The 16,204-nt window shown below is 31.1% G+C and overlaps 1 protein-coding gene across 1 annotated transcript; it reads right to left on the bottom strand.

Moving 5' to 3' along the window:
- Window positions 1–587: 587 nt before the first annotated feature.
- Window positions 588–15,844, bottom strand: LOC113398963 (semaphorin-1A). The gene is made up of 11 exons (XM_026637929.2): window positions 15,527–15,844; window positions 9,348–9,490; window positions 8,609–8,705; window positions 8,181–8,232; window positions 6,339–6,591; window positions 5,423–5,616; window positions 5,202–5,343; window positions 4,436–5,117; window positions 3,952–4,271; window positions 2,805–2,994; window positions 588–2,515 (listed from the first exon to the last, which is right to left on the bottom strand). The coding sequence occupies exons 2-11, from the start codon at window positions 9,436–9,438 to the stop codon at window positions 2,293–2,295; spliced, it is 2,244 nt and encodes a 747-aa protein (XP_026493714.1). The 5' UTR covers window positions 9,439–9,490; window positions 15,527–15,844; the 3' UTR covers window positions 588–2,292.
- Between the last annotated feature and the right edge of the window lie 360 nt (window positions 15,845–16,204).

A 16,204-nucleotide genomic window follows, 5' to 3' on the forward strand; every position in this document is an offset into this window, starting at 1 on the left:
TATGAATATATTTTTTATTATTTACCTTTTTAGGTTTTAAGATGGTCTAGCGAGCTTCACTCGAGCCGAATCGCCATACAAATTATTCTATTCCGTAGCATTAATCGATGCTTTGTGTTGCTACATTCTAGATTTGGAGTGAGCCATTAACACGTAAAGAATCCTCTTTTCATCCAATCGCATGGTTGGGACGTATTAACCGTACAATCTGTTACATATCATTCTTACAATACCATTTACCTGACGGTAAGGCACATGGGCGAACAGAACAGGAGGGCAGAAGGTAGATGAGCAGAAGACCCATAGACAAAGTTTTTTGTTGGTGGTAGGAACCCTGTTCTGCCTGTGTTACCATGAGGTAAAGTAATAGCCTGTGGATTTCCGACAGATGGGCTCCCAAGGCGTCTCGCTAAAACTCATACAGACTAAAAAAATTAAAATTAATATTTTTGGGCTCTGTCGATAATATTTCAAAAGTTCTGGGTTCATTCGTATTTATTGTGTGTACGTATATATTAAAAGTCTTTTAATTTTCGTAAAACTTATATTTGACTACAAAAATACCAAGGAAAATTGATAAAATCGGACAATATTTAAATTTATTTATTACAAAGAATATAAATAATACATATTCTGTTGTATACAGTACAATGAGTTTAATCTGAATGTATGTACAATATACGTAGGTCGTGTTCCAGTAACAATTTCTTGCAAAAAGTTAAGTATTGACATGTTTCATCTGTTTTATTACTTATCTATAAAATATAAAAGTTTTAAAAATAAAAATTTCCTATGATTTTAAAGAGTTTATTTCGCCTCATCTATAACTATAATAATAGAACTCTTTCTAAAGTTTACATAGCAAGAAGACGGAAAAATCGTTTCCGCTTATCTAACAACTTTGATTGTTTCACGGTGGGAATATTTTTTAATTTTTAGATCTCTGGTGGTTTCTTCAGCCTAACATTCAAAGTCATTTTTTAGGACAAAAAGTTTAGTCATTAAAATTAGTTAAAATAATAACCGACATAGAAACGCATAGAATAGGATGGTGTAAAACTTAGACCGTTGCTTATGAATAAATATTACTAAGATCAGCAGAATAAGCCATATAAAACTATTTAAAAACTAATTTTGTTATGTAATAAATACGGTTTTGTCAAAGCTTATAAGCTTTAAACAGAGAACAGTAGAACAAGTAACTATATATTCTCTTCCTGATGAATCCTAGATTACATTAGGCACTAGATTGGCAACCTACAAGGCACTATGCAGTTAGCACAGCAATTTAATATAGTCATAAATTTATATTACTTTAACAAATTTTATATATTCATTTTAATGACTTTCAAAAACAGTTAATGGCCGTTTCTTAAACTGCTCGCAACAATATTTGTATTGATTAAATGTTCGAATTTGTCTACGTATTTACCTAGAGATTTTTCAATTCAATATTTTTTTTGCGATCTCTATGTCGAGGTACTTAAGCCCAATCGCTATAATAGCTTTATATACACATTTATATTTACAACAAAGAGCTGCTCTGCGAATATTACTAAACATCTAAAGTCTGGAATGTATTACTTATAGATTTAATACTGAACTGACAATCAATGTTTATAGGTTTCCTTTGGTCATCATAATCAACAGCGGAAAGTAGATAATCCCCAGCGGCGATTGTCTTTAGTATTAAATCTATGTAGAACATTTGAATAGAAAATGTCCAAAGTAACTATAAATTATATAAGTAATTTTGCGAAGTTACAATTTTCGATAAAAAAAGAAGTTATCGTTTTTTAACCTTCTTTAACTATGGTTAGTGTAGAATGTCACCGACTGTAGTAAAATCTGGCGTTAGATTAATATCTTTCACACGTATTAATTACAAATTAATTAAAATATTATGTATACTTTTTGGACAATTTCTATTAAAATGTATTAGCATGTCATTAGTTACGATAATCTCCATAACATTAAAACTACAGGGTATTTCAACAATACATCATATGGTTTGGATTTACAAACGATGTTTAAGTCATAATAAAAGAAAAAGTTAAACACTTTTTAGTATCGTAACATTTAAATGCAATGTGCGGTAAAAATCAGAAGTCTTATCTGATAAATGTAAACTGTACACAGATGCAACGCAATATTTACAAAAATCAAAAGTTCTCACACAAATATACCGAACACACTGTCCCAGCCGACTGACTCGGTTGACTTGGCACTCGCGACGCACAACTGTCAATGTCACTTAGAAATGCTACCATATAGAGTTTGTTGAGTTAGGTTTCAAATGTAAGTCTTTTTCACTTTCTGTAAGGTACCACATTTTAAGTCTTTGTCCAGAGACTCGGTAGAGTTCCGTAGGTCAAGTGTACGTTCCTTGCCTAATTCTAAATGCAGGTTATCTTGCTTTGCCAGCGGGCATACATTGGCTACCATATTAACGTTCTTTGACCTCGGTGGCATGTAGCCCGAGTTAACGTTCAGTGGCGTCTCCAAAGGGCTGAGCCTATAAAAAAACAAAACAAACATGTTAATTTATTTTTATTTAAAACAGTTTTTATGTTGAATTGTGTAATTTAAATTAATTAGTGGTCTATCATTGTTCCAAACATATCATGTTCATAACATAGTGGTTTGTATTTTTGATTTGGTTTGTATGTTCACAGGTTTTGTATTTTGATTAAATATCTAGTGATACCTCATAATATTTTTCAATGTCTCGGATGAAATGAACAGTGCAGCCATCGCTTTTCTAATATATTTAAGATAACAGATTTAGAAAGTTAGATAATTACCTGTTTAAGTGATTGTGTTGTTCATTGAACGGCGAAGTATCCGTGAAAAAAGGGTGTCGAAATCGCCGGGAAAATAAATAACCAATAACAAAGCCCACCATGAGCGTAATTAAACACGAAGCTACTACCGCTGTCAATAGAGCCTGAGCGCTATAGATATTTCCGTCAGCTGCTTCCACTGTTAGGTGATCTGAAATTAGAGGAAGAATTATTATTTATTTTATACATTAAATTCTTGTCGTACATTTTTCACAATTGTACCGCCTTGGAATTAAGATTTCATATCCCGTACAGAGACTAGATTCACGTCTCAAAGCGATATTTTGATGATGATGATGTTTATTGTTATAGATTCTATGAAGATTATTAGTACTTGAAGTATACTCTATTCAAACCATACCAGGAAAAAAGCCAAGTAAAAAACATTTGACAGCAAATTGACGCGATATCATTGGTTGAGAGCTTGATTAATATACGATATTCACTATGGATTTGCAAAAAATAGCGTTTTGATCGTCGACAAAACTGTTATCGGAATTTTGGATGTAAAATTAAGGGAGAAATAAGTAGTTAAGTGAAATAACGTTGTATTTTATGTAAAGATATATCAATGATAAACTCTTAGTAGTGCACAATATAACTGAATTATTAGCAAATCGCATGAAAAACGTCAATTTAAGGTTTGTTTATCTTTTTTCCTACTTCCATTAAAATACGCTATACATAAGTTGTCTTAAATTTTAAAGGTTCCTATTTTGTACCTTATGTACCTATGTACCATATTTATGTCCCTATGAGGCTTTGCCAATGCTGACAACTTTTGACAAAGACAGACATTTCAATATACTATAACAAAATAAGGTAACTAAATAATGTGAATAAATATTTTTCAAGATTTTTTTTTAACGATAATCAAATACCACATCGCACCGCTTTTGAATAAAAAACACACGCGATAGAAGAACTTTGATATTAGAAAATAGAACCTTTTTATTAGAGAAATATCAGGCAGATTTAAACATAAATAGTATGTTTAAATCTGCTTGAAATTTATCTTTTTTTTATATTATAATCTCTTTCAAGGTATTAATTATACAAAAATAACACATTCAACCCGAGTCGGTATTCGTCAATCTAGTTTACTAACCTGTTTCGTGCTTATTGTTACTCGAACTTTTATCTTCAGTTAAAACATTCGTTTCGACGACCTCTATTAAGATTTCATTTTGGAAATCATTAGTCGGTTTGTTCGCTTCTGTTTGCGATGGTTTTTTCGTAGCCGGATTTCTATTTGTATGACGATCACCCGGCAAGAGTGCGGGCAGTTTGTTGCATATTTCAGTCTTTCCATTTTCTATATTTTGTAAAAATCTCTCAGGATTGGGAAATTGTCTGTTACCAACCCAGGAGCATTGTTGTTGTTTCGAATCCCATGCGCAATGTGGGTCCTGGAGAGATACGCATTCCCTGCAATTTCGAATAAATAAAAGCGTTATGTAATTGTTTAATATGTAATACCATATAATGAAATAAAGATCTGTAAATTAGACAATGATAACTTATTATAAATTAAATTATTTGAGAAATACTATTAAATAATAAAGAAAATGTATGTTATAATAATACTATACCTGCATGATTGGATGTTGGAACAATGTGATAATGTAACGGCTTTTATCATGTCACCGGATGCAACGATTAATTTCTCGGTAGTTAAAGCGACATGCATTTGTTTCACAGGCACACCCACCGGAAGGACTTGGACTTCGGATATTATAGCTGTTCTTACAGGATTTTTGCTATACTCATCCATACTGGCATCGAAAACTCCTTCGTTAGAGGCTACATTTACAGCCTTGATGACTCGTCCGTCATCAGTACCAACATACATAACATCGTATTTGTTTCCATTCATCGATTGCACTTGAGGGTGTATCGCAATCGCTGAAAATCTGTACTGTAAACTTACTCTGAGAAGGATGGGTCGTGCCAGAAATGACGTGACAGCTTTATTCATAAGTGGATGCGTTTTTATGAAATTAATAGCTGAATCGGAGAGTGTCCGACTGTCCTCAACGCATGACCCTGGTTGTGGTTGTGGCACTTTTTCTTTAGGCATCGCCAACCAGTTTGAGTTCATATTTTTTTGTCCTTTAAATGGACCTTCGAATGCATCTAAAATATCTCTCATAGCAAAAGCACACACGGCCGACCCACCTATAGCATTTTGTGGAGTAGTAAAAACTGCGTATACAATATCATTTCGACTGCTACCACTACCGTAAACCCCGTTTATTATTTCAGTTGTTGCCTCTGCAAAAATAAATTTACATGATTACGAATTGGTTTCAAATTAGCCGTTCAATATTTTCATACGTAATCTACTGTAATACTTACGAATTTCATCGAAATAAAATGGGTATTCTCCGGGTATTGAGCAGTTCAAACGTGCTTTGAGGAATGACGTCCATCTATCGTTAAAAGGGTGCGGGCCGCCTTTATCATTTAAACAAACTCTGGCAACTCTTGAGTACACAGCCTAAAAATAAATAATATGTTAAGACACTTTTTTATAGACATTTACCATTAAAGTAATTAGAAATAGTAAAGTAACTGACCTTTCCACAATTCATATACTCTACAGCAGTTTCACGATAGAAAAAGTACACATGACTTGTAGACGCAACTGCTCCAACGAATGAAGGATCGTTCAATAATCGTAAGTCAGAGTGTTCAGTTCTAACAGGTTCTCTGTATATTAAAGGCTCCGAGCCAGAAAAGTCAGCTGCCGTTGCCGTATAGAGGTGACCATCTACAAAAAAAAATTATCAATTATTACAAATATTTGGTATGTCGTTTTCATTTTTTTTTACATTTTTTGGTTAGTAATTTACCGTTTTATAATTTTAACAAGCGTATTCGCGAATAATTGGATTTACGGAGTAAACTACTTAACCTTATTTTACTATAGTTACATTTTTTTGATCATTTTTAAAATCGATATCAAATTTCGCATTATTGTAACAATAATAAATAGATTAATCATTTTAAAGCTACAACTATAACTTATACGTAATTTAGCACCACAAAAACAGTCCGCATAACTGTCATCGAAGCATAACTGCACATTTAAACTTAACGCTGAATACATATTGAAGGTAACTGTAATAGTAATAAAATCGATTAATATCGCTGACTTCGTGCATCGTGTTTAGCACAACCCCTCAGCGTGTTCGAGGCGCGAGTTCTGGGCCGTATTTTGTCACTATTATAACTTGTAATTGATACAGTAAGTACTGTTTTCCGATTGATTGCGTATTTAGCAAAAAAACAGATTCAAATTCAATTTATATTTGATTTACTTGACTCAGGATTTTTTATCAACACACTATGACGTTTAATTACTTATTATACAGAAAAGAGTAATTACATACATACAATGATTTTGTTTTATGGTGATATGAATTTTGATTTAAATGAAAATGTATATAAAAAAAATTAGTAATAGAAATGATAGTTAGTAGAAATACATACCAGTGAATATAGCCGTAGAATTATGCTGCGGATTGTATGGACATCTGCCGGTCCCATCAAATTCTTCGAGGTGATGATTTGGCATGTGTCGGTTGTATCGTCGGCACATGGGTTTAAATGCGTTGGTGCCGCATACCATTAGCCGGCCGTGTGTCCTCGACGCCACACGGAGGTAATTCTGACAGTCATCTGCAGATTTGCCTTTCAACTGGCATAGTTCTCTATGTGCATCCGTAGATTGCCATTCTAAACGCTGATAAGACAATAAATATCAATGAATACATGTGTAGAAATACTTAAATAATTGTCCAATGATTGGTATATAAAAACCGTATGTTTTCATAAAATTGTTTTTGCGGTACGGCTGAAACCTATTAAATAAAATCGTTTATGTATCGCTAAATATACTTATAATAATTTATGTCAAAGGAGTTTGTATCTATTCTTGTTTTATATTTATATATATTATTAAATTGTGTATAATATTTCTTACATATATTTTCTAAGTATTAGATTTAGTTTAGTTTAACATATGTTTTACTTGTGCATAAAAGTAAGATTTTTATGTTGTAGCGTTAAAAATTCGTCCACGGAACGATGACGTCAAGAAAATAAGTAAACTTGATCGCGTGCACATCCATCACAAGTTTATAACGTGACTAGAACAATTCTGTCAAATTATTCGCATTGCATGACGGTGATATCGCCGGTCTAAAACCGTTTAATATACAAATAAGTAAAAATAACATAACTTAATAATAACAAATTGTAAGTATATATATGTTTACATTTAATAAAAATATTCATTCGTAGAGTCTTACGGCGAAATTTATTCACAAGAGACTATACCTCGCACGCAAAAGAATGCACTAACGCATATCCTCTTTGTTATATTATATAATTTTATTACGATACGGATATTATAAACGTTATGCTCAGGCTGATTATGTTTTCATAGAAGGCTATTAAAACATACTGATTTTATGAAGAAAGTGTTATCGATTCATATAAGCAGCAATAAGCATTTATTATAAATAATTTAATATAAATTCTGTTTTTAGAATTGAAAAACGAAAAATGCTCTATTGAAATAAATTGACACTAAGACTTGACAACTAAATTTATAAATATTATATTATAAATATAATATTAAGCAAGCAACGATTGAAACTGGAGTATTTACATAAAATCAAGTTCTATCGGGTGCAATTAAGCTAATTCATTTGGGTTTATTGTATGCAAAAATATTCCAAAACTATAATTGATAAATATTATAGTCATATTTATTACAAAACATACATTAAATATAATACAAATTTAGTCCTATTAACCTTATAAAGTAGGTAAAATTTTTTGCAAAAAATACTACATAGCATAAATAAACTGGGCTACCGCTTAGTAGTTTTCGTATCGTACATGTTTTAAAATTGATAACAAACAAGATAAGGTGATTTCTACTTGCTCAATAATAATAGCATGTCTGGGTTGTATTTGTGTTGTTGTATTAAAAAAAAAACATTTTAAATACATTCGGTATTGTAAAGAAAAAACATATTCGTTACGTTTAAACATCAATCATTTAAAAAACAAACACTACCTCAATTGGTTTTAATCACGGACTTAATTATGAATCTGTATTTTGTTAGCTAATTAAAAGCTTTCTTGGTTATTTTTGTATAAAAAGTGTTGGTTTGACATGTGACGGTATGTACCTAAAATTTTTTTTTCTTTGTTAAGTTACGTTAGTTGGGCGCGAAATATTCTGCCTATGTCTCATATGAGAAACAGGCAAAACAACAATATGATATACAAGACGAATAAATAGAGGCTTAAATAACTCACCTGTTCTACATTTTCTGATAAATCGTAAAGGCTGAGGTTGAAGACAGTACTCCTTAAAAAGAAAAATAATATGTAGTATTTCGTATAAACATAAAATAAAATATTTACATTATGAAATGTTTATTCAATCATTAATCGTTAATTAATCATCAATTTTTTGTTCCAGCTATGTGTTTGGCAGTGTAAATTATTCAGCGCAGTTCAGAAACACTACCAATATTATTTTTTGTGTAAAACAGTTTCTTCTGTTCTTTTTGTTTCGGATTAAAATGGATACATTTATTGTAAATTACATAAAAAATAAGGAAAGGGCTTTCTGCCATTTTTGTTTTTCATTATTATTATGAACCTATAATAACTTAATAATTATAAACAATGATCGAGATAAAGATTGTTTCAATTTTAATACCAAGTAAGTTAAAACTAACCTGCCGCCGACTAAAAGTGAGAAGTCATCTTTGTCTAAAATACGGAAGTGGTTTGGTCCCGTTGTGTTGCCCACGAACTGTTCCGTAAGGTCATCGCCTGTAATAAACCAATTTGTAACTATTGGAACAATAAAATTTAATATAATATTAACTGAACAATCATAATTTTTTTTCAATTTATATCATTATATATTATAATGTAGGACGTTGTTGACAATTAAATTTATCAAATTTTTAGGCTACTTTTCACTGTTTTAGAGAAGTAAATTAAATTTTCATAGACGCGTGTGAAACAATTACGATATATTATAATGTACCAATTATCTTTTCATTATTTATTTAATGAGCAATTAGAAAGTTTTTTCATCAATTTATTTTATAGCTTTTAAATTTTCCAGCAGTAATTGCAGTCGATCAAAGGAACAATGCACTTGAAGAATGGTGTATACGCTTTAACAACAATGAGAGTCTTCGATTTCATAACTATTCATTTTAAAGTTCTCACATAACAAAAACATTGTGGTAGATTTTTTTTTGGTAGAATTACATAGCTTTGAAATAACATAGGTACATTTTTGCTTATCAAAATGTTACGAGTTACTCAGGTAAATTCTCAAGTTTACCTGAGTAACTCGTAAACTTTACAAAATTTTTAGTTACTTTTGAGTTACATGGTTATTTACACGTAAGTACGGAGGTTTCGTTCTATAAATATTTTTTTATTTATAATGTAACTTACCATACTTTACATGGATTCGAGCATTAGCATCGGGCATCCACGCTTGTGCAGTGGACGCTAGCAACACCAGGACCGCGCGAGCGACGGCCATATTGCTTAAAACCTAAAAACCATTCCGAAGCGCGCCATTTTCACATCCGTTTCTGAAAAGAGTAATATTTAGTTAATATAAAAATATATACATGTACAAAAGTTGTTAGAGCATTGTTTTTGATATAAAATAAAGTATATATAATTAAAAACAACAATGAAATTATATCAAATATATTTATACAATATGACTTCAATATCAAATAGTATTGAGTATGAACGTTATCAATTGTAAAATTATATGCAAAACAAAAGAAATAATGTAATGGGCATAATGAATTATCAACTTGTTTTCATTACGATTGCCTCGTTTCCGAGCTAATCGTAATTCAAAGATAACAAGTTATCCATGTCCACTATCTTAAGAAGTGTTGCATGTAATGAACATGAAAAATGGACGAATTCGTGAAAATCAACGTCAAAATATCTTCTACCAATATTTTTAACCACTTCTAATTTTGGGCGCCAATTTTCCACATAGACAAGAGATAATTTCGTATTCAAAGCAAGCGACATGAATCTGCTCGCCTGGCGATAATTCCACCCGTTCGGTGTAACGAGAATGAGCCATGCATGCATCCGTGCAGACTGGATTCACATTCTCGTTTTTTACGATAACTAGAATTGTGATCGTGAGAACTTAACTTAACCAGACATACTTTTATTTACTCCTTAATTATACAATGTTAATAAAAATGTATCTTGATCTTAGTAAGTCATTAACATTTGTATGGATTTATGTTGCTCATTTAATTTTTACAGTTAAATTATTATTAATATTTGAATTTTAAAGTATTGTGTGATTATACGAGAAAATGGCAACCTTTGAGCTTATATTGGTTATAATACAATTATATGCAACGAAACGATCATAAGCAATTGAATTTGCTGTAATATCAAAAAGGGTTGGCAGTTTTAATGTAACAGAAGGCGGCTGTTCAACACAGGCGCAGCGCAGATGTTACACAAAAGGATGAATCGGGGGCGTGTATAATGCAATATTTTCTATTCTACTTTATCAGACTCTTAGGTTTACTATATAGTTCAGGATAAATCGTTATTCTATCGCGATTTTATAGTATTTGGTGTCAGGCGTGCTTCGTTGATTCTGTGGTCTGCGTAATATTACGATATTACGCTTATAAATCTGAAATTTATCGGTACCTCATCTACCGACAGAATTACTTTATCAACCAAACGAGCGGTTATCAGCAGTGTCACATTTACATGACATCGTTTGTTAATAAACTAAGAAATAAGATACAAAAATATGAACTATGCTCATTAATAATTTATTAATTAAAAGTTTACCTACAAGTTGGAAAGGAATAAAATTCAAAGTATAGTTTTTATTTATGACAAAAATGGTTAAAATAAAACTGAATTAATATTGTCCTTCTTTTGGAGTAAAAATTAAAGGAAAAGGGTTGTATTTTATTTTTTACTATTCACAGAATGTCTACGAAGGAGTTTTTATTTAACGCAATCTGACTTTACTTTGTTTGTTTGTTTGTTTGTTGGCTTTAGCTAAATCATAGAATTGCCATATATATTAACCGTTCTTTAAGTCTCATTTTATTTGCGCTAACCGAAAATGATAAAACTCCATTAAAAATGTATACACTTATACAGGTTTAAATTATTTTCATATCGATGGCTTCTCGACCGGATTACGCTCACATGCGTGTAGCGTGACCAAGGTAGGCTTATAATTATATAGATGTGGTTGACATTTGAGCCCGAAGCGGTGGTTGTGGTGCTGCATCCGAACGATCCCACGCTATGCGGGAAGCTGCGGTTCTCGTGTACCTTTTTCCAACAATTTACATAAGAATATGACTAATATATTGAGACAGTTTATCGTATTTTTTCGTATCAGCGCATAATTTATTGCAGCTTCTGGCGATGTCACGCGTGAAATGTATGGCATATAAACGAACGTGCACTGGATAGCGGATAACTACATACGTGTTGAGACTCGAAAAAGGATTTAATGGAGATCATCAATCGTGCTTAATGCGTGTATGTATTGTTATGTATTTGTTGTATCGTCGTATAATGTCAAGATAAATATCAATAAACGGTGGATTTTATACATCATCATTTATCAAAATGTTTTTTTTTTCTGTGGAGAAAAGGAACTACCATTAAAATGTTAAGTTAAAAAATTAATTATAAGTCTGTAAATATCCACTGCTTAGCCAAAACTCCTCTTTTTTGCAGAAATTTTGCTTATTCCGCCTGTCTGTTCTAGCGGGGCTTGCGGGCTGGTGGGTAAACATAATTATAGCAGATATTCATCCGACTCAAATGTAGGTTTCCTCTCAAGGTTTTCCTTTATCGTCAGTCACAGTATCATCGAGATGTATTATAAATAGAAATTAGCACATGAAAAACGCCCAATGAACTTGCAATTTGCGGTTGAGAGTTCAAGTACTCTTACCACTTGTTTAACTAGGGTAACTTTTTTCTACTTTGGTAATATTGCTTTTTTACGTTACGATTGATGTTTTATTGATACTTGTGAAGTGCAATACACGTTCATTAAGGATTAAAACCTACAACTTTAAGCGTATACCTTATACAATGCTAAATTCTTAAATATCTAAGTATAGCAAAAGTTGACATTTTTGTCTTTATTTATCATAAATACCCGTTATAAAACATTATACGTACTGTATTTTAAGAATGCGGAATTGAATTCAGTTGAACCGTATGATCAGATCGATTAAACTTGCTTAGTGCATATAGTTATATATTCGGTATATATTTTTTTAAATATACAAAATAAACAAATATAGACAAAATGTTCTTTTAAATTAATAGCATGCAAGTACGGAGTCAACCGTAAAGTTTTGGATGGGATTAATGAGTAACTTAAGTAAGGTAAAGTTTGTAAAAGCTTATAATATATAATTTATGTTATACCGATGTAATAAAAGTTATCTGTTTTTTTTTTAAATAATCTATACTAACTGTGTAAATGCGAAAGTAACTCTGATTGCATGTGCTATTTTACAGCCAACCGACTGAACAGAATTTGATGAAAAAGAAGAAGGCTGCTTTTTAATGTCTAACACTTGACGACTAAGCACTAAAACGCGAGAAAAACCGCGTTTGACAACTAGTAAATAATAAAATCAGTCTTAAATCAAGACTTCTCTGTAACTTGTTCGATTGTAGACAAACACGCTGAATTTATTTGGCAGGTTCGACACATATTTTTTTCCGACCCGGTTTTGATAGTTTCAATGTAACTATCAATATTTAAGTATTATGCTCCTATATATATTGACTAAATGCAATTAATTTAACATATTTTCTGTATATCTGCCCAATGTTACACTAACGATTCTATGTTAAAAAATTACCGTGATGTTTCAAAATAAATCAGTTTTAAAATAGCTGTTTGTTTATTTTCTTTCCAACTTATAAATTCATTAAAACGAGATGACGCAAGATAATTGATCATTTGATCCGTTTTCGTAATTAAAATTTAATTTAGTCAAGTCGAAGTTAAACAATACAGACGGCTTAGAAAAATAAAATACGTGATCTTTGATAAATTAAATTTTCGAATCATTCTTTATCTGTACGTATACCATCATTATCATATATTAATCACACTGATATATAAAAATGGTGTTACGACGATAATTTATACAAACAAAGATACAACATTTTGATTATTGTACTGTTTGTGTCGGAAAAATGTCGCTCCATATAAGTACCACGATGAAAACTTTATATGGAAATAATGCAAACGTATTATCAACGGTTACGGATAAAAAAAATCCATTTTTGGTCTGTACGGACTGAAATATAATTATTTGGAATATTTTCATGATTAAATCTTATTAAACAATATTGTTTGTTTTTTTTTTTTAATTTACACAAAGAAGTCTACAACAAAAAGGTAGAGAAATATCAGTATAAAAGGTGTTAAGTTTAACGTAGTCATTAAAAAACTATATTTTTACTAATTACCAAGTCGTTATCACAAATTACATTAATTATTATGAATCAATAAGCAAATAACATGAATGATTGTTAGTCATTGTATGAATAGCGAGAGCTAGGTGTTTTAATGTTTGATTATTATGATTTAATGTGATTGCTCTAAAACGATTTTATTTTCCATAATATAATATTTCAGAAATACTATTATATCAATGTCAGAATACTGCGTGTATATTTCAATATTATATCATCACAGACAATAATGATTGTGATATATATCGGTGTAAATTTTCAATTTATAATAGAGTTTTGAAAATTGCGTTGGATATTTTGTTTTGCTTTAAAGTTTTCAGATCATATTCAACATGACTAGATTTGGCATTCTCATGTATTATAAATTTTATTCGAGACAATGGATTGGTTTTCATGTAATAATTTCTTTTGCAATCCACACAAGTAAACTTAGAATTTTTATATACCTACGTCGATAAATCTGTTAAATTTATAGTACATAAAAATCCAGATGAATATGGTCGTAGTAGTAATAGGTAGATATTAAAAAACAAAAGGTATAATTCGTGTAACATCTTACAACTAGTTTGATATCTTTATGGCAACATTTCATTATCTTGACTCGATGTGATGTATGCGCAATTACCCAGGATGTTGATAATGTGTTCATTCATTACGTACTTAATTTAGTAACCGCGGTAATTGTTACTTCTATTTATAAATAAATTTAGCGGAAGGAATCTCTTAAGTGAATCATTCAAATATGATTGATATAAACGTATTTGTATCAATTTACAAATTGATAAAAATAAAAAGGTTTAAATATATCAATGCACGTGAGTATTTACTTAACGTAAATCAAAATAGATATTTTAAAAATGTTAGATGATATTATAAAGATTATAATTTTGTTTACTTTGTATTATTGTTTTGAATTCTAAGTACCGTATAATACTGTGCCAAAATATATTTATAACTAAGCCTAGATTATAATAATGTTACCTAATTTAGTGAGAGCTAACTGGGGAGATCACAAGCAGAAAATAAAGTGGGGTTTCAAACTCGTGGTAGTAATAAAACTAGCAAGAAATTCATATTATATTTTTGGAAATATATTGATTATTTTGATAGTGTTATGTTTCTTTTTTACAATATTGAATGGAACGATATTTGGGTTCCAGTGGCATTAAATGGCTCAATGCCCGGTCTCTTACTGTTTACCCGCAACTAGTTACGACTAGATATGCTAGGATTGTGGTGACCAATTTTGAATTTATCTTGAACTTGTTAGTTCTTATTACCAGAAGAAGAGGTTACGTTTCAAGTGCTTTTTTACGACTGTAAAAATAGTTTTTATAAATTTAATATCTTATTCTTCGAAAAAATATTCAAGCTAAGTTTAAATAAAACTTTTGTGCCAGAGAATATATAGGTTTAAGTATATATTATTTATTAGTTCATTATAACAGCTGAGTTTAATTGAAAATAATAATGAATTGTCATATTGAAGCACGTGAATGCTTAACAAAAGCGTAGTCGTTTGACTATGGTGTACAATTCACCCCGCAACGCGACTTGTCTGTGTCCGGGGAGCGGGCCAACCAATTGCTCCAAAGTAGGTGCACCATATTTACGACTTTAGATTGGGACTAGATGTTTTATTTATTATCTTATTTATGATACTATTTTTTATCTTAGTTGATTTGTAAATTATACAATACAAGTTAAAAATATTCTATACGTGGTAGTGACACAATTTATTACATCATATTCTTAGTAAATAGTAAAACCATCTCAGCGTTCTATAAAGGCCACCATATAATGACATTGACGATTGAACGATTTCCGTCAATTAATAACTTAAAGATAAAGATCGTTCCAATATTATTCTAGATTAATAAACTCAATTTATGTAAAAATAAAAAAAAAGCAATTTAGATAGGTCATGCTGATTATAGATATATATTCCGTGAAAAGATGAAATTCATGGTCAAACGAGTTCTGTTTCAACAATATACGCGTACACTCTTCTCTCCCCTACATTTGAGCTTTTTGTTAAACCGTGCTGTGCCGGACCGCCTAAAATATTTATAGTTAATTCGGATTCGGACACTCACCTTATTTATTTATTTAATTTTGATTCAGTAAAAAATCCAATATAAAAAACACAGGTCATCGCATGGTTAAATTGTTTTCACTGACACTAATCATTAACACTCAACAACTCAAATGAAACACAGTTAAAAAGGTCACTGAACACATCTATGTCACAAATCGTAGTCAACCTCTTTGATCACACCAACCGGTTCCTAAACTGAAGTGTAACGCGTCTGTTCTGGGCAGTGTTTACAGTTGGCGTTAGATGTCGAGGAGATTTCGACGCACGAACGTACACTCGCAACGCACTCGGCAACGGCACTGACGGCTACAACCAGAGCGGGGGGCGCCACTACACGAACTTACCCGACTAGTTTCTCTATCTCTCTTACAATAATATGCGCGTGCGTCGTTGCCACGTTTACTTCTCTACAAAACGTTGCCAGTTTTACAATATTTTTTGTTTTGTGTTGTCGCGTCTAAATGAGGGGCCATAAAATAGAAATGCACTTCGTCGGGTTATTTAGTAGGTAATGATAGAGTTAGAAGTTAACTCAAATATATTGAAAAACACTCTTAACTGAACATTAATAATATTTAGAATTTAGAGCTCACTCGGTCCACAAAACCGATTTCTAAATTAGGTATCACTTTTTTACCGAGCGATTTTTTTTTATCAAGCAAATTATATACCTATA

This window comes from Vanessa tameamea, chromosome 2 (genome assembly GCF_037043105.1).
Source record: "Vanessa tameamea isolate UH-Manoa-2023 chromosome 2, ilVanTame1 primary haplotype, whole genome shotgun sequence".
Taxonomy (NCBI): domain Eukaryota; kingdom Metazoa; phylum Arthropoda; class Insecta; order Lepidoptera; family Nymphalidae; genus Vanessa; species Vanessa tameamea.